The sequence below is a fragment of the Ranitomeya variabilis genome, chromosome 1, assembly GCF_051348905.1.
Source record: "Ranitomeya variabilis isolate aRanVar5 chromosome 1, aRanVar5.hap1, whole genome shotgun sequence".
Lineage (NCBI taxonomy): Eukaryota > Metazoa > Chordata > Amphibia > Anura > Dendrobatidae > Ranitomeya > Ranitomeya variabilis.
Window position 1 is genome coordinate 643,778,618 of NC_135232.1, and position 18,839 is coordinate 643,797,456.

Below are 18,839 nucleotides of genomic sequence, written 5' to 3' on the forward strand. Positions count from 1 at the left end.
CATAATGAACTGTATGGAGCATCTTATGGGGCCATAATGAACTGTATGGAGCATTATATGGGGCCTATTTTGTATGGAGCATCTTATGGGGCCATAATGAACTGTATGGAGCACTATATGGGGCTCCTGATTCAATATGGATATTCAAAAGCACAACCTACTGATGTCTCAATTAATTTTACTTTTATTGGTATCTATTTTTATTTTTGACATTTACCGGTAGCTGCTGCATTTTCCACCCTAGGTTTATACTCGAGTCAATAAGTTTTCCCAGTTTTTTGTTGCAAAATTAGGGGGGGGGGGGTCGGCTTACACTCGAGTATATACGGTAATGATTAAGCACATATTATATAAAGTTTTGTATTGCACTAAATCTCAAATTTCTACTTTACGTAAGACACTTTGCATCGACTGTCTTTTAGTCATGTAAAAAAATTGCAGGAAATAAAGAATATATTAGGATAAATTTGTAAATATACTTAGGAATAAAATATAATATAGAAATATATTACAGGAAAATTACATAACGTATAGATATATCAAAAGGCGCAACAAACCGCTGTCTGACATTGGAAAGGAAAAGAAATGGTAACTTTCACAACGAACTATAAAAATACAAGGTGGCATATCACCATAATCCTAGACCCTTTGACTGCTGGGATCCTCAAAGGTCCCGATTCCTCCTTTGCAGATTTTCCCTGCACGGTGCTGCGGCAATGCAAAGGTAATTAGCATGGGAAAAACAGTGTGTCTGTAAAGTCATGGTGCACTTTTTACCAGTCACAGGATCTATTTATAGTTTACATTTTGGCGCCCTTTCTCTGCCCCAATCATATCAGACCTGTTCATGAGGAGAGATAAGAGCAAATCAAACAACAAACTCATTTAAGCGGTTGCTGAGCCCCCAGTCAGATTAACCCCTAATAAACTGATCGCTGATTAATACACCGCCAGGTCAAATTGCGGCTGTTGCATGCCATCAAACCGGCGGATAGACCCAAATGATACCTGTTTGCTACAGATATGCTTCATGAGATCGACAATGATGCAAGATTTTTGCAGAAGATTGTGCTTAGCGATGAGGCGACCTTCCATATCTGTGGGCATGTTCATCGCCATAACGTCCAAATATGGGCTGCTGAACATCCTCATGTCTACGTTGAGTATGAACGTAACACCCCTAAAGTGAACGTGTGGTGTGACCTGATGCATGATAAGGTGATAGGCCCATTTTTTTTTTTGCAGAGCGGTTGTGACGGCAAACAAGTATGTTGACATGTTGGAATTGTATGCAGTGCCACAATTTCCAGAAGGTGTCATCTTTCAACAGGACGGCGCTCCTCCACACTATGCCACCATTGTTCGTGAGTTTCTGGATAGAACATTCCCCCAGCGGTGGATAGGCAGGGGTTCTGTCAAGCCATGGCCACCACGATCCCGGGATCGGCCACCACAATCCCAGGATCGGCCACCACAATCCCAGGATCGGACACCCTTAGACTTTTGGGGTTATATGAAGCAACAGGCGTACAGTGAATGTATCAATGACATTAAATCACTTCAAGCAGAGAATCACAGACGTTATTCACTCTGTTACACCAGACGTCTTTACCGTGTGTGGCAAGAATGTGGCAAGAACTTCACTATAGTTTTAAGTGTGTGTAGGGCAACAAATGGAGCCCACATCGAACTGCACTGCATAGGTATGAAACTGGGAGAGTTTCTCTTTTATTTGGAGCGGATTTCACATTTCTATCATTTTTTTGTTGCTTTCCAGTGACTGGTCAGAAGTGCAACCTGACTTTATGGACACACTGTAGAACAAATACCAAGAGCAGAGTTGGCAGATGAATAAATGGGTGAAATATAGCCTATAATCATCTACAGACGGTAGAAGTCACAATTTCAAAGCACCTGAATATACTGTGGATCTAGAGCCTACAATCTTCCCCATGAGAGCATCACCTCTTCTAGCTTGATATTGGATATATATCAAGAGGTTTTTTAAGGCTGAGAGCACATTGTTGGTTTTTATTTTTGGATTATTACAGGAGATGAGGGCTTCGGCGGAATTAAACGTTATACTCACCTAACAGTATTTGTAATGTTTAAGTTAAAATGGAAAACTGTTTTGCTTCATTTCTAGTAAAAGACTTTATTCTGACTGTCTTTATTTACCATATAACTATAGGAGTAATAATGGATAGGTATCTTACAGACGCTTCTCCATTACTAAGCTGTGGATTTCATGTCACCTGATAATACAAAGGTGATGTCAACCCCACAAATATGAACCCAACTTGCCACTGGGGGCAAGTGGGAAGAGCAGGGCAAAGCGCCAGATGCTAATAGATGCGCCTTTTCTGGGAAGCTGCTGGCGGCTAGAGTTGAGCGACTTACTTTTTTTCAGATCGAATCGGGTTTCGCGAAACCCGACTTTGTCAAAAGTCGGGTGAAATCGGCGATTATTGCATAAAGTCGGGGGCCGACTGAAACACGAAACGCAATGCAAGTCAATGGGGAATCAAAGTCGGCAGTGAGTGGAGGACAGGAAAACACCTACAGTGCCCATTTTAATGCCAAAAATATCAATTCTTATTACTGAAGCTTGTCAGTCTTAATTTACTTATAATAATAGTTAGGCATTGAAAACTGGAGGTCATTTGGCTAAAGTTGTGGGGGGGGGGTAGGGCTGGCTCAAGATTTTCGTGGGCCCAGGAAACGTGGAGTACGTCACGGCGGTGGAGCAGGGAGAGGTAAGTATTTCAACTTTGCAAGTGCTGTGATCCTGAGCAAGCAGGGGGGGCCCACTCGTTGGCATTGGCACTGGCACAGGGCCCCTCATAGTACGGCGGTGTGTTTGATGGCAGGTGGCGCCTCCCACCGGCAGAGACACTTTCGCGTACTATGAGGGGACCTGTGCCAGTGATGTCGCTAACGAGTATGCCCCCCCCACCTGATGAAGGAACCTGCACTTTCATCTGCACCTTCCTCTTTGTCCCCGTGTAAGGTGATATAGTATGCGGGAAGGGGAACCTGACTTTCAGCAGGGTCAGATTCTGGCTGTGTAGAGTGCAAGAGGAATGTAGTGGTCTGGGTCAATGTACCAGCAGACTCATCTAGCAGTGGCTGGGCAATGGGCAGGATGAGGAGGAAACACAGATTAAGCCCAAATAATAAAGTAGGCTAATGCAGTTCAAAATTGATAACAGGACTAAACAGGCGGCATTGCTTTGTTCAGTGGAGGACAACTGTAATGAGGGGCAGACACAGTTAATAGGCCCAAATAATTAAGTAGGCTAAATGCAATTCAAAATTGGTAACAGGACTAAACAGGCGGCATTGCTTTGTTCAGTGGAGGACAACTGTAATGAGCAGCAGACACAGTTAGTAGGCCCAAATAATAAAGTGGGCTAAATGTCTGCCAAAGAATTGTTCATAAATAAACAGGTGGCATAGCTAGGTACAGGGGTGGGCTCCTCTGCTGAGTAGCAGACAGTGGTAGTAGGCGCAAAGTATTAACTGGTCTAAATGGAGGCCAGGGCCCCTGTATATTTTAACTATCATCTATCATTTCAACAAATTTGTATTGGCAGTGCCATTAAAGGATTTAACAGCACAGACTACACAGTGGTGGAGCAGGGAGAGGTAAGTATTGCAAGTGGTAGAGCACTGTTCGAGCTGGGGGGGGAACACTATCTCGTGGGCGGCGGTACTGGCACAGGGCCCCTCACATTACGACGGTGTGTCTGACGTTGGTTGTGCACCACCACCGTCAGAGACACTTCAATGTACTATGAGGGACCCTGTGCCAGTGCCGTCGCCCAACAGTGGGCACACCCACCTGTCCAGGCAAACGGCACTCGCACGGGTGCTTGCGCCAGGTGGTGACCACGGCCCTCTGGGGGAAGTCAGCCCATTTAGGGAGGTATAAAAATGGCCTATGGTGGACATTCAGCAGCTGCAAATGGAGGAATTGGAGCAGTCAGTAAGAGGAGGCCAAAAGCAAGACATTTTTCAGGCAAGCTATGTGTCAGCAGGGGAAGGTGGGGCCAAATAATTTGAAATCCATGATTGGTTAATTTTAATGAAGGTTAGATCATCAACATTTCAGGTAGCCAGACGTGTCCTTTTTTCGGTCAGTATTGAACCAGCAGCACTGAAGACTCTTTCTGAAAGCACACTAGCAGCAGGGCAAGCGAGCTCCTGTAATGCATATTCTGCCAATTCAGGCCAGGTGTCTATTTTAGATGCCCAGTAATCAAAGGGGAATGACCTGTGAGGGAGAACATCGATAAGGGAGGAAAAGTAGTTCGTAACCATACTGGAGAAATGCTGTCTCCTGTCACTTTGAATCGATGCAGCGGTACCTGTCGTGTCAGCGGTCATTGCGAAATCACTCCACAACCTGGTCATAAAACCCCTCTGTCCAACGCCACTTCGGATTTGTGCACCTCTAACACCTCTGCCATGTTGCCCCCTACGGCTCGTGTGAGAACCATCACGCCGCTGTGTGCTGGGAATGCCTGAACCAAACGGTCTACAAGAGTTGCTTGTTTGGTAGCCAATATTTGCTCAAGGTTCTCATGTGGCATGATATTTTGTCATTTTCCTTTATATCGTGGATCCAGGTGGCAGGCCAATCAGTAATCGTCATCGGTCATCATTTTGATAATGCGGGGGTCCCTTTTTAGGATACGCAAGGCATACTCAGCCATGTGGGCCAATGTTCCAGGTGTCAATTCACTGCTTGTGCTGGGTTGAGGAGCACTTTCTTGCAAATCGACATCACTTGTGTCCCGCAAAAACCCTGTACCTGACCTTGCAACGCCACCAGTTTCTATTGCCCCCTGAGAAGCATCCTCTTCCCATAAATATTCATCCCCATCATCCTCCTCCTCTTAGTCTGCCACCTCATCAAGGAACGTTCCCTGAGCAGACAATGGCTGACTGTCATCAAGGCTTCCCTCCTCCTCGGCTGCAGACGCCTGCTCCTGAATGTGCGTCAAACTTTGCATCAGCAGATGCATTAGTGGGATGCTCATGCTTATGATGGCATCGTCTGCACTTACCAGCCGTGTGCATTCCTCAAAACACTGAAGGACTTGACAGAGGTCTTGTAGCTTCGACCACTGCACACCTGACAACTCCATGTCTGCCATCCAAGTGCCTGCCCGTGCATGTGTATCCTCCCACAAATAAATTACAGCACGCCTCTGTTCGCACAGCCTCTGAACCATGTGCTGTGTGGAGTTCCACCTTGTTGCAACGTCGATTATTAGGCGGTGCTGGGGAAGATTCAGCGATCGCTGATGGTTCAGCATACGGCTGGAGTGTACGGGCGAACGGCGGATGTGCGAGCAAAGTCTTCGCACCTTCAGGAGCAGGGCTGGTAACCCCGGATAAATTTTCAGAAAGCACTGCACCACCAGGTTCAAGGTGTGAGCCAGGCAAGGTATGTGTTTGTAATATTATTGTAGGAACTCAAGGATTCTGATAGCATGGGGCAATGAACAGACAGACGGGTTTCTTTAGTGCAAACAGTGTATTTGTACAACAGCAATAACACCCAAAACAATGTACTGATAACCCACAGTGTCCTGAAATGAAACGAGTCCTTGAAATATATACAGCAAATCGGCGGAGTTCTTAAGGCAGAGTCCTCAACAAGGCGAGTGTGATAGGTGACGTCGTGCAGATCCAAACCTTGTTGGCACAGAAAGAGTCAAATCCAGGTATGAAGTAAACACAGGAAAGTCCAGAACAAGTCCACAAGTTCATCCCAGGTGTGGCATGAACACGGGTAAGTCCAGAAACTAGTTCACAAGTTGATCCCAGATGTGGCAAAAACAAGGGTAAGTTCAGAAACAGGTTCACATTAAAAGTATTATACTGGTGTTGTTTCCAACAGCTCCCACCGGGGGGAGTAGATGAAGGATTAAGTAGCAACACACAGTCCTGAAACAAAGTACCAAAAACACAGTTCTTACCAGAAGGAGTGAACCGAGGGTTAAGTTCCAAGTCAGCAGACTAATGATAACCTAGAGAGTGTAGCTTACAAATGCAGGAAATGTCCAGAGCCAGAGGTAGAGACACACTCAGAACCAGCAGCTGAGCTGAAGGAGAACAGAATCAGAATACTCCAGCAAAGAGGCTGACACCTGACCCGGGTCTTAAACAAACGAACAGGAAGTAGGGCAGACAAAAACAGCAAACTCCATCTTAACAAAGGGCAAAATCATTCACAAAGTGACTTAAAAAACCCGGAATACTGACAGTGTTTCAGTTCTGAAAGGGCTATGGCAGCCATAAAATTCCTTCCGTTATCACTGACTACCTTGCCTGCCTCAAGATGTACACTGCCCAGCCATGACTGAGTTTCTTGCTGCAAGTACTCGGCCAGTACTTCCGTGGTGTGTCTGTTGTCGCCCAAACATTTCATTTGTAACACAGCCTGCTGACGCTTACCACTAGCTGTTCGATAATGGGAAACCTCGTGTGCAACACTGGCAGCTGTGGATGGAGTGGTCGTGCGACTGCGCTCTGTGGACGAGCTTTCGCTTCTGAAGGAGGAGGAGGAGGAGGAGGAGGGGTGGCAAACGCCTACAGCCAACTGTTTCCTAGACCGTGGGCTAGGCAGAACTGTCCCACTATGGCCATCCCCTGTGGACCCTGCATCCACATTAACCCAGTGCGCCGTGATGGACACGTAATGTCCCTGGCCATGCCTACTGGTCCATGCATCTGTTGTGAGGTGCACCTTTCCACTGACTGATTGCCTCAGTGCCTCAGTACATGGACAATGCGATCTTTGACATGCTGGTGGAGGGCTGGGATGGCTTTTCTCGCAAAGAAGTGCCGACTGGGTAGGTCATAGCGTGGTACTGCGTAGGCCATCAGGTCTTTGAAAGCTTCGCTTTCAACCAACCGGTAGGGCATCATCTCTAACGAGATTAGTATAGCAATGTGGGCGTTCAAACCCTGTGTACGCGGATGAGAGGAAGAGTACTTTCTTTTTCTAACGAGAGTCTCTTGTAGGGTGAGCGGGACTGGACAGCTGCATATGGTGGAACTAGCGGTGGTGGTGGTGGTGGACATGGCGGATTTAGAGAGGGTTGGTGATGGTATTCTTGATGTTGGCCTACATACAGTGTTTCCTACCAATAACCTTGTGATTCCCTGACTGCTTTGGCCTTGCGACGATACCTCCACATTTGCTGCTGGTGGTGTCCTAACCGGTGGGCTTACAGTGAGGGAAGCAATGTAGCGTTGCTGACTACCTTCATTCTGAGCAGGTGCACCAACGGTACGTGATATTTGGTAGCTAGTCCAGGCTTGCAAGTGCATGCTGGTTAAATGTCTACGCATGCACGTTGTATTTAAATTTTGAAGATTCTTCCCTCTGCTAAAGGTCTTTGAGCATTTCTTACAGATAACTTTGCACTGATCATTCGGATCTTGGTTAAAAAATTGCCACACTGCACTCTTCCTACTATCGAATACCTTTTCATGCATTGCACGCTGTGCTACTTTCACCGGATGGCCACACTGTCCTAAAACTGTTTTTGACACACGTTTTTGGCCTGATACGGGCCTGCCAGATGACAACTGTTGCGATGTAGATGGCTGCTGCGGATCATCCTCTTCCGCTTCTGAGCTACTGGCAGCGGCACCCTCTTCCCCCAATGGCTGCCAATCTGAGTCAATAACTGGGTCACCCATCACCTCCTCTTCAATGTCATGTGCACCTTCCTCTGTGTCACCGTGTAAGGTGCTATAGCGTTCGTGACGGGGCACCATAGTCTCATCAGGGTCAGATTCTGGCTGTGTACACAGCGAGGGCAATGTAGTGATCTGAGTCAATGGAACAGCATAATAATCTAGCTGTGGCTGTGCATCAGTACACTCCAGGTCCGATTCATCTTGTAATGGGCAGTTAACAATTTCCCTTTCTAACCCAGGCACGGTATGTGTAAAGAGCTCCATGGAGTAACCTGTAGTGTCACCTGATGCATCCTTCACTTTTGGTTTGGGTGAAGGACACAAGGAAACGTCTTGTTCCTGACCGGGAGCATCCACTGACGACTCGCTGCTTTTATATTTGGAACTTTCTGAAGAGGAGGCGAAAGAGCTAGAGGCGGAGTCAGCAAGGAAAGCCAAAACTTTTTCCTGCTGCTCCGGCTTTAAAAGCGGTTTTCCTACTCCAAGATAAGGGAGCCTTCGAAGCCTTGTGTAGCCAGAAGATGACGCTGGATCAACACCTCCAGCCTTAGGTGCTATTGTGCTTTTCCCACTACCACCAGATGCTCCACCACCACCACCACCAGTACCAGCTGGCAACGACCGCCCACGGCCTCTTCCACCAGACTTCCTCATTTTTTGGAAAATCTAACCAAAATAACAACCGTTATATGGTACTGTAAAACAAGGTAGAAGGTGTATATAAACTTGTTGACAATTTGAATCTCCCTTTTTTGGGGGGGGAGACTGCACCAAAACTCAGGCCCAGTGTATAACACAACACAATGTAAGTGGCAGAACGTGGCTGGCTGATATACGACAAACTAACAGAACTAACGTATATCCACTTTGTGACAATTTGAATCTCCCTTTTTTTTGGGGGGGGAGACTGCACCAAAACTCAGGCCCAGTGTATAAAATCACACAATGTAAGTGGCAGAAAGCGGCTGGAAGACATATGAAAAAATACAAAGACTGTAGTACAATTTCAATCTCCCTACAATGATCTCAGGACAAGTATGGCAGCAATACAAAGACTGCTGCACATAAAAGTGTGGACAAATAAAAAAGATAACTGTGCAGAAAGGAGCAACAGGATTTTTGCTTTTAAAAAAGCAGTTGGTTTGCACAGCAGCATGCAAACAGCAATGCAGCTATCAGGGAGCCTTATAAGGCAGCCTAATAAGCAACAGAGCGGATGCACAAAAATATACCCTCCACTGTCCCTGCAAAAAAAAAAAAAGGTGGTGTTGGACAGTGGAAATCGCTACAGCACAAGCGGTTTGAGGGTTAATCTTCCCTCCCTAACTATATCCCTTCTTCTGATGAAGCTGCAGCAACCTCTCCCTATGCTAAGATCGGAAGAACTAAGATGGCGGTCGGCGTGCACGCCCCTTTATACCCCCTGTGACATCGCAGAAAGCAAGCCAATCACTGTCATGCCCTTCTCTAAGATGGTGGGGACCGAGACCTATGTCATCACGCTGCCCACACTCTGCGTCCTCCTTCATTGGCTGAAAAATGGCGCTGAACGCGTCATATGAAACGCGACTTTGGCGTGAAGATCGCCGACCTCATGGCTGATCCCACACTAGGATCGGGTCGGGTTTCATGAAACCCGACTTTGCTGAAAGTCGGCGATTTTTTAATTTGTCCGATCCGTTTCGCTCAACCCTACTGGCGGCTATTGCTGGGGGGGTCTATATCATTAGCCCCTTATCAGCCTGAGAATACCAACCGCCAGCTGTCAGCTTTAGCAAGGCTGGTTGTCAAAGAATGGGGGGAACCCAAGCCGTTTTTTTTTTATTATTTAAATAATTAAAAAAATCAGTGTGGGGACCCTAAAAAATGAGCGCGGGGACCCCTATATTCTTCAAACCAGCCTTGCTGAAGCTGACAGCTGAGAGTTGCAGCCCCCAGCTGCGAGTTTTGCCTGGAAGGATACAGACAATAGAAGGGAACCCAAACCAGGTTTTTCATTTATTTGTTTATCTACAGAGCAGGAGCCGGCTGATGAATACTCCCATCAGCCGCTCCTGCTGTCATTGTTCTTACTTACATATAACTCTCCATACTCCCCTGCTTGCGCTGATCACTGGCAGGGCAGGGTAGAATCAAGAAATCCATCTTCAGCACCCGGCGCCGGTGAACAGAGCTCACTGTAGTGTTTCTTCCTTGGCGCCAGTGCATGTCACACGGATGACATCCATGTGTGTTCTCTGTGTGCGGGATGGTTTGCGGTCGGTGCTGATGGTAAAAAATGGACATGTCTACGTGTGGGTCACCCAGACACATGGTCCGTGTAAACACACTGACATATGCACAGACCCATTCACTTGAATTAGTCTATGTATGTCAGTGTCTCCGGCACGTGTGAAAACGGTCGCCACACGTACCGGAGACACTGATGCGTGAAAGAGCCCTAATGTATTATTTTTTTTCTGGACAGCGTCTTAGAGCAAAGATAGACAACTTTTTTTTTAAAGACACATTAGAAAATCATAATAAACCATTAAGAGTGACATGTCTACAACTCAATTGTGATATGAAGACATTATCTGCATTCACTTTTTGAGTGTAACTCTTCCTTCATTTCTTTTAATCAGCCTACCCGTTCTCTATGCTCTGCATGCAACTTCTGAATAACATCCGCACTAATAATTAACTCCCACTCCTGACTCCAAGACTTCACCTGAGCTGCACCAATTGTCTGGAATGCTCTACCCCAAGAAATTAGGACGAACCACAACTTACAGTTTTAGGCGCTCCCTAAAAAGACGTCTGTTTAGGGAAGCCTATTACATTCCCTAATCTAAGTCTTTTCATATATAACCCAGTCACTATTTCTCTTAACATAGAGTACAGACCAAAAGTTTGGACACGCCTTCTCATTTAAAGATTTTTCTGTATTTTCATGACTATGAAAATTGTAAATTCACACTGAAGGCATCAAAACTATGAATTAACACATGTGGAATTATATACTTAAAGTGTGAAACAACTGAAAATAGGTCTTATATTCTAGGTTCTTCAAAGTAGCCACCTTTTGCTTTGATGACTGCTTTGCACACTCTTGGCATTCTCTTGATGAGCTTCAAGAGGTAGTCACCGGAAATGGTTTTCACTTCACAGGTGTGCCCTGTCAGGTTTAATAAGTGGGATTTCTTGCCTTATAAATGGGGTTGGGACCATCAGTTGTGCTGTGCAGAAGTCTGTTGGATACACAGCTGATAGTCCTACTGAATAGACTGTTAGAATTTGTATTACGGCAAGAAAAAAGCAGCTAAGTAAAGAAAAACGAGTGGCCATCATTACTTTAAGAAATGAAGGTCAGTCAGTCCGAAAAATTGAGAAAACTTTGAAAGTGTCCCCAAGTGCAGTCACAAAAACCATCAACCGCTACAAAGACTCTGGCTCACATGAGGGCCACCTCAGGAAAGGAAGACCAAGAGTCACCTCTGCTACTGAGGATAAGTTTATCCGAGTCACCAGCCTCAGAAATCGCAGGTTAACAGCTGCTCAGATTAGAGACCAGGTCAATGCCACACAGAGTTCTAGCAGCAGACACATCTCTACAACAACTGTTAAGAGGAGGCTTTGTGCAGCAGGCCTTCATGGTAAAATAGCTGCTAGGAAACCACTGCTAAGGACAGGCAACATGCAGAAGAGACGTGTTTGGGCTAAAGAACACAAGGAATGGACATTAGACCAGTGGAAATCTGTGCTTTAGTCTCATGAGTCCAAATTTGAGATCTTTGGTTCCAACCGCCGTGTCTTTGTGCGACGCAGAAAAGGTGAACGGATGGACTCTACATGCCTGGTTCCCACCATGAAGCATGGAGGAGGACGTGTGATGGTGTGGGGGTGCTTTGCTGGTGACACTGTTGGGGATTTATTCAAAATTGAAGGCGTACTGAACCAGCATGGCTACCACAGCATCTTGCAGCGGCATGCTATTCCATCCAGTTTGCGTTTAGTTCGACCATCATTTATTTTTCAACAGGACAATGACCCCCAAAACACACCTCCAGGCTTTGTAAGGGCTATTTGACTAAGAAGGAGAGTTATGGGGTGCTACACCAGATGACCTGGCCTCCAGTCATCAGACCTGAACCCAATCGAGATGGTTTGGGGTGAGCTGGACCGCAGAGTGAAGGCAAAAGGGCCAACAAGTGCTAAGCATCTCTGGGAACTCTATCAAGATTGTTGGAAGACCATTTCCAGTGACTACCTCTTGAAGCTCATCAAGAGAATGCCAAGAGTGTGCAAAGCAATCATCAAAGCAAAAGGTGGCTACTTTGAAGAACCTAGAATATAAGACATATTTTTCAGTTGTTTCACACTTTTTTGTTACGTATACAATTCCAGATGTGTTAATTCATAGTTTTGATGCCTTCAGTGTGAATGTACAATTTTCATAGTCATGAAAATACAGAAAAATCTTTAAATGAGAAGGTGTGTCCAAACTTTTGGTCTGTACTGTAACTCTCCATCAAACTCCACCACGCCAAAAAAGCGCTACAGATATTGGCTTCGGACTAGCTTATGCAGCTTTTATCTATCCCCCATTTCCTCAAGATGGCTGGACCATCATTATAAATACACACCTGTACTTTGTGTCATCCCGACCTCATTGTAGATTGTAAGGGCTTACGAGCACGGTCATCATTACTTTTGCTTTAATTATTGCATTATCTTTAACTTTGCTATTTATGACTGTTGTACATGAACTGCTGAATTGTAAAGTGCTGTGGAATATGCTGGCACTATATAAATAAAGATTATTATTACTATCAAAATCTGTATGTGGTTCTACACGGATGCAACAATCTTTTTTTTTTTTTTTACGGACAAAGAAAAAAGTTACAGACTGTTTAGGAATTTCTGGTCAGTTGGTAACCCCGTTTCCAGCGTGGCCTTATTCTAAAGCAACAGTGACACAAGCACATAATAAATTAGAAGAATAACAGTACCTTTATGTTTTTTATCCGTGCTATTTTCTCATCAACATTCACTATGATTTTTGCTGCTTCTCCTTTCTCTCTGAAGAAGAAATAAAGGGTGAATGATTAGATTAAGAATGAATATTTATTCTTACTAGTCATAATATGTTGTCAGCTTGAATGTAAGCCTTATTCCAGCCTGTACGATCAGCTAACTCACTTCGCAGCACTTTACATACCTTATTAAGAAAGGGGAAAAACACCTAGTTGTCAATTTATTCTTCCATTTCCAGGAAGAATAACACAGAAACAGCATAACTGAGAGTTAAAGAAAATACCAGCCTTAAAATTACAAAAAAAATGTAAATATATATAAAAAAATAAATAAACCTGAAAACAATTGCATGTGTGACACAGTATTACTGGGATATATAAAGAACCTGGCAGTCAACTTGAATTTAAGGAATTTATTCTGTAGTACGATCAAAACGTTTCGGCCTGGTGTGGCCTTCGTCAGTTACGTACAGTAGAATGACTGAGTGTCCACTCAGTAGATCCGATGGTTCTATAATTTATCTGTAGTCTGCTTTTTGTAACGAGCAGAAAGCACGTCTGAGTGCTGATGGTGTGCGGGTCTTGAAGCGGTGTCCACCGCTGTCGGAGTGATGCCCGGAGTGCATCACTCCGACAGCGGTGGACACCGCGTCAAGACCCGCACACCATCAGCACTCAGACGTGCTTTCTGCTCGTTACAAAAAGCAGACTACAGATAAATTATAGAACCATCGGATCTACTGAGTGGACACTCAGTCATTCTACTGTACGTAACTGACGAAGGCCACACCAGGCCGAAACGTTTTGATCGTACTACAGATCAAATTCCTTAAATTCAAGTTGACTGCCAGGTTCTTTATATATCACATGTATATGGTTTGGGAACCTACCTGTGCACCACCGTAGCAGTGCTCACGTGTTTTGCCTACAGTATTACTGGGAAGCATGAATGAAGGCGACCTTGAATGTCTTGTTTTCCTGCACAATTAGGTGGCACATCCTCTCCAAGTTTTTATTGTTCATTGGGAAGATGTACCTGTCATATCTACTTTTAATGTAGCTCTACTTCTTATTACGATGTACCCATAGTGCTATGCAAGAAAAAAAAATAGCACAGCACTCGGACCACTGTTAATCTATGGGGCAGCTCACATCACCGTTTTTTTTTCTCAGCCGTATTATACGTGCAAGTGAAATTGCAGCATGCTGCGATTTGCAGTGTATATCGCCCGAGACTCGCCAAAGCAAGTCTATGGGTGCGAAAAACACTCGGACAACACACGGACCATCAGTGTGACTTGCGAGAAATACGCACAGGTGTCCTTTGAAAAGCCGGCAATCCATGTGCAGTGTACAGTAAAATCACACTGACAGGTCACAATAGGATAGAATAGATATATACACACATATATAAAGAAAAAAACTTTGTTTCTACAGCGATCAGTCCAATGGTAGAGTAAAATATACCTTTTATTTATCCATTAAAAAGTTACAGATTTCTTCAACAGTATTGCATATATTCAATCCCTTATGGACGACATGTTTCGACACCACATACTTACAATACAAAGGTGACACCGACCCCACAACCATTATCCCATATGCCACAGCTACAGGGCAGTGGGAAGAGAGAGGCTAAGTGCCAGAATTGGCGCATCTTAGAGATGAGACATTTCTGGGGCAGGTATGAACTGGTGTTTTTAGCTGGGGGTGGAGGGCAATAACCATGGTCCCTTCCTACGCTATGAATATCAGCCCGCAGCTGTCTGCATAGCCTTTTCTGGCTATTAATTATAGGGGGCCCCACGCCATTTTTTCCCAGAAAAGAATCTTTTATTAAATACATACAAGTTCCATAATTTGAACAATATTTAGAATTGAGAGTCCTCAGTGGTTGATACCTTTTTAAAAGGTATCAACCACTGAGGACTCTCAATTCTAAATATTTTTCTATCTACTGGCTAACACGGTACCAAGATATATTTCTTTCCTGTATCATAATTTGAACACACACTGTACTAATTGTATTGGTCACTGACATCTGTATATCAAACTATTCTGAAAGGATTTACTGTATGTAAACCATGTCCCCTATCCTGTCGGCTCCTGCAGTGATTTTACAGAAGCCGACAAATGAATCAACGGCTATTCTTCTAAGTATCTCTCTATAGAAAGAGAAATGATATCTATCTACATACATACATACATACATACATACATACATAAACACACACACACACACACACACACACACACAGGGGCCGTTTTTATGGCTATACCTGGGTGCGCCATGTATATGGATACCCCTATTTAAAATAGGAATGGCTGGTGATATCAACTTCCTGTTTGCGGCACATTAGTTATACGGGAGGGGGAAAACTTTTCAAGATGGGTGGTGACCATGGTGGGCATTTTGAAGTCGGCCATTTTTGCATGCAACTTTATAAATGGCCCACCCAGGTGCATCCATATAAATGGCCCACCCTGTATGCATGTATGTACGTACGTACGTACGTACGTACACTACCGTTCAAAAATTTAGGGTCACTCAGACAATTGTGTTTTCCATGAAAACTCATACTTTTATTAATCAAATGAGTTGCCAAATGAATTGAAAATATAGTCCAGACATTGACAAGGTTCAAAAAAAATATTTTTATTTGAAATAATTTTCTCCTTCAAACTTTGCTTTTGACAAAGAATGCTCCCTTTGCAGCAATTAGAACATTGCAGACCTTTGGCATTCTAGCAGTTAATTTGCTGAGGTAATCTGGAGAAATTTCACCCCATGCTTCCAAAAGCCCCTCCCACAAGTTGGTTTGGCTTGATGGGCACTTTTTGCATACCATATGTCAAGCTGCTCCCGCAACAGCTCAGTGGGGTTGAGATCTGGTGACTGTGCAGGCCACTCCATTACTATTAGAATGCCAGCTGACTGCTTCTTCCCTAAATAGTTATTGCATAATTTGGAGGTGTGCTTTGGGTCATTGTTCGGTTGTACGATGAAATTGGCTCCAATCAAGCGCTGTCCACAGGGTATGACATGGCGTTGCAAGGAGTGATAGTCTTCCTTATTCAAAATCCCTTTTACCTTGTACAAATCTCCCACTTTACCAGCACCAAAGCAACCCCAGACCATCACATTACCTCCACCATGCTTGACAGAAGGAGTCAGGCACTCTTCCAGTTTCTTTTCAGTTGTTCTGAGTCTCACAAATGTTCTTCTGTGTGATCCAAATACCTCAAACTTGGATTCGTCGGTCCATAACACTTTTTTCAATCTTCCTCTGTTCAATGTCTGTGTTCTTTTGCCCATATTAATCTTTTCCTTTTATTAGCCAGTCTCAGATATGGCTTTATCTTTGCCACTCTGCCCTGAAGGCCAGCATCCCGGACTCGCCTCTTCACTGTAGACATTGACACTGGCGTTTTGCGTGTACTATTTAATGAAGCTGCCAGTTGAGGACCTGTGAGGTATGGATTTCTCAAACTACAGACTCTAATGTACCGTATATACGCGAGTATAAACCGAGATTTTCAGCCCATTTTTTTTAGGCTGAAAGTGCCCCTCTCGGCTTATACTCCAGTTATTGTCCCAGGGGGTCGGCGGGGGGAGGGGGAGTAGCAGCTGTCAAATCATACTCACCTGCTCCCGGCGCGTCTCTGCATGTCCCTGCTTCTCCGGCGCCCGCAACTCTTCCTGTGTTCAGCGGTCACGTGGTAATGCTCATTAAAGTAATGAATATGGACGCGACTCCACTCCCATAGGGGTGGAGCGCATATTCATTACTTTAATGAGCGGTACGATGTGACCGTTGAACATAGGAAGAAGCTTCCAGCGCCCAGAGACCATCTGTCAGTGAGAAACTGCCAGGGACCGCGTCGGGAGCAGGTGAGTATAACGGGGGAGGGCGAGCATTCCGATATTCACCTGTTCCCATTCCACAGCCAGGCACAGCTTCATCTTCAGCATCCTCTGGCTGTGAAGTTCAGGTCAGAGGGCGCGATGAAGTGTTTAGGGTGCGCGCCGCCCTCTGCCTGAACAGTCACTGCACAGGACGCGGAAGACAGAGCGGCGCCCAGCGGTGGAACGGGGACAGGTGAATATCGCAAGTGCTGGTGTCCCCGCCTACTCAGGACAATAGGCGAGTATGTCTTTTTTTTTTTATTGCAGCACCACATGGGGCAAATGTTTTTTTGAAGCATCTTATGGTGCCATAATCAACCTTTATGCAGCATTGTATGGGGCAAATGTTTCTATGGAGCATGTTATGGGGCCATAATCAACCTTTGTGCAGCATTATATGAGGCATATTTTTGTATGAAGCATCTTATGGGGCCCATCATAAACTTTATGGAGCATTATATGGAGCATATTTTATATAGAGCATCTTATGGGGCCCATCATTAACTTTATGGTTCATTATATGGGGCATATTTTATATGGAGCATCTTATGGGGCCCATCATTAACTTTATGGTGCATTATATGGGGCTCCTGATTCATTACAGATATTCAAAAACACTTAACCTGCTGATGTCTCAATTAATTTTACTTTTATTGGTATCTATTTTTATTTTTGAAATTTACCAGTAGCTGCTGCATTTCCCACTCTAGGCTTATACTCGAGTCATTAAGTTTGCCCAGTTTTTTGCAGCAAAATTAGGGGTCTCGGCTTATACTCGGGTCAGCTTATACTCGAGTATACACGGTACTTGTTGCTCCGATGTGCAGCGGGACCTCCCACTTCTATTTTCTACTCTGGTTAGAGCCTGTTTGTGCTCTCCTCTGAAGGGAGTAGTACACGCCGTTGTAGGAAATCTTCAGTTTCTTGGCAATTTCTCGCATGGAATAGCCTTCATTTCGAAGAACAAGAATAGACTGTCGAGTTTCACATGAAAGTTCTTTTTTTTCTGGCCATTTTGAGAGTTTAATGGAACCAACAAATGTAATGCTGAGATTCTCAACTAGCTCAAAGGAAGGTCAGGTTTATAGGATCTCTCATCAGCCAAACTGTTTTCAGCTGTGCTAACATACTTGCACAAGGATTTTCAAGGGTATTCTAACCATCCATTAGCCTTCTTACACAGTTAGCAAACACAAAGTACCATAAGAACACTGGAGTGATGGTTGTTGGAAATGGGCCTCTATACACCTATGAAGATATTGAATGGCAAACCATACGTTTGCAGCTAGAATAGTCATTTACCACATTAACAATGTATAGAGTGTATTTCTGAATCATTTAATGTTAGCTTCATTGGAAAAAAATGTTTTTCTTTCAAAAATAAGGAAATTTGTATGTGACCCCAAACTTTTGAACGGTAGTGTATATATATTATACATACATACATACATATATATACACACACACACCTCTATTCTGTGTGTATATATCTACTCTATCTATTCTACTGTATTATAAGCTATTCTATTCTGTACGCGGCAGATAATTTGCTTTTAATCTATCTAAAGTATTGGAAAAGTAAATGGAACACTTAAACAACAGAATATAACTCTGAGTAAATCAAACTTCTGTGAAATCAAACTGACCACTTAGGAAGGAACACCATTTGACAATCAATTTCACATGCTGTTGTGCAAGTGGAATAGACAACAGATGGAATTTATTGGCAATTATCAAGACACACTAAATAAAGGAGTGGTTCTGCAGGTGGGGACAACAAACCACATCTCAGTACCAATGCTTTCTGGCTGATGTTTTGGTCACTTTTGAATGTTGGTTGTGCTTTCACACTCGTGGTAGCATGAGACAGACTCTACAACCCACATAAGTGGCTCAGATAGTGCAGCTCATCCAGGATGGCACATCAATGCGAGCCGTGACAAGAAGGTTTGCTGTGTCTATCAGAGTAGTGTCCAGAGGCTAGAGGCGCTACCAGTAGACAGGCCAGTACACCAGGAGACATGGAGGGGGCCATAGGAGGGCAACAACCTAGCAGCAGGACAGCTACCTCAGCCTTTGTGCAAGGAGGAACAGGAGGAGCACTGCCAGAGCCCTGCAAAATGACCTTCAACAGGCCACAAATGTGCATGTGTCTGCACAATCGGTTAGAAACTCACTCCATGAGGATGGTCTGA

General features: G+C 44.4%; 1 protein-coding gene across 1 annotated transcript in view; it reads right to left on the reverse strand.

The window, feature by feature from the left end:
• The window catches only part of STARD9 (StAR related lipid transfer domain containing 9), a 305,447-nt gene that overhangs the window by 243,585 nt on the left and 43,023 nt on the right, over positions 1-18,839 (reverse strand). Inside the window, exon 2 of the mRNA XM_077261513.1 lies at positions 12,714-12,783. Coding sequence (XP_077117628.1) covers positions 12,714-12,783 — 70 coding nt within the window. The remainder of the gene's footprint in view (positions 1-12,713; positions 12,784-18,839) is intronic.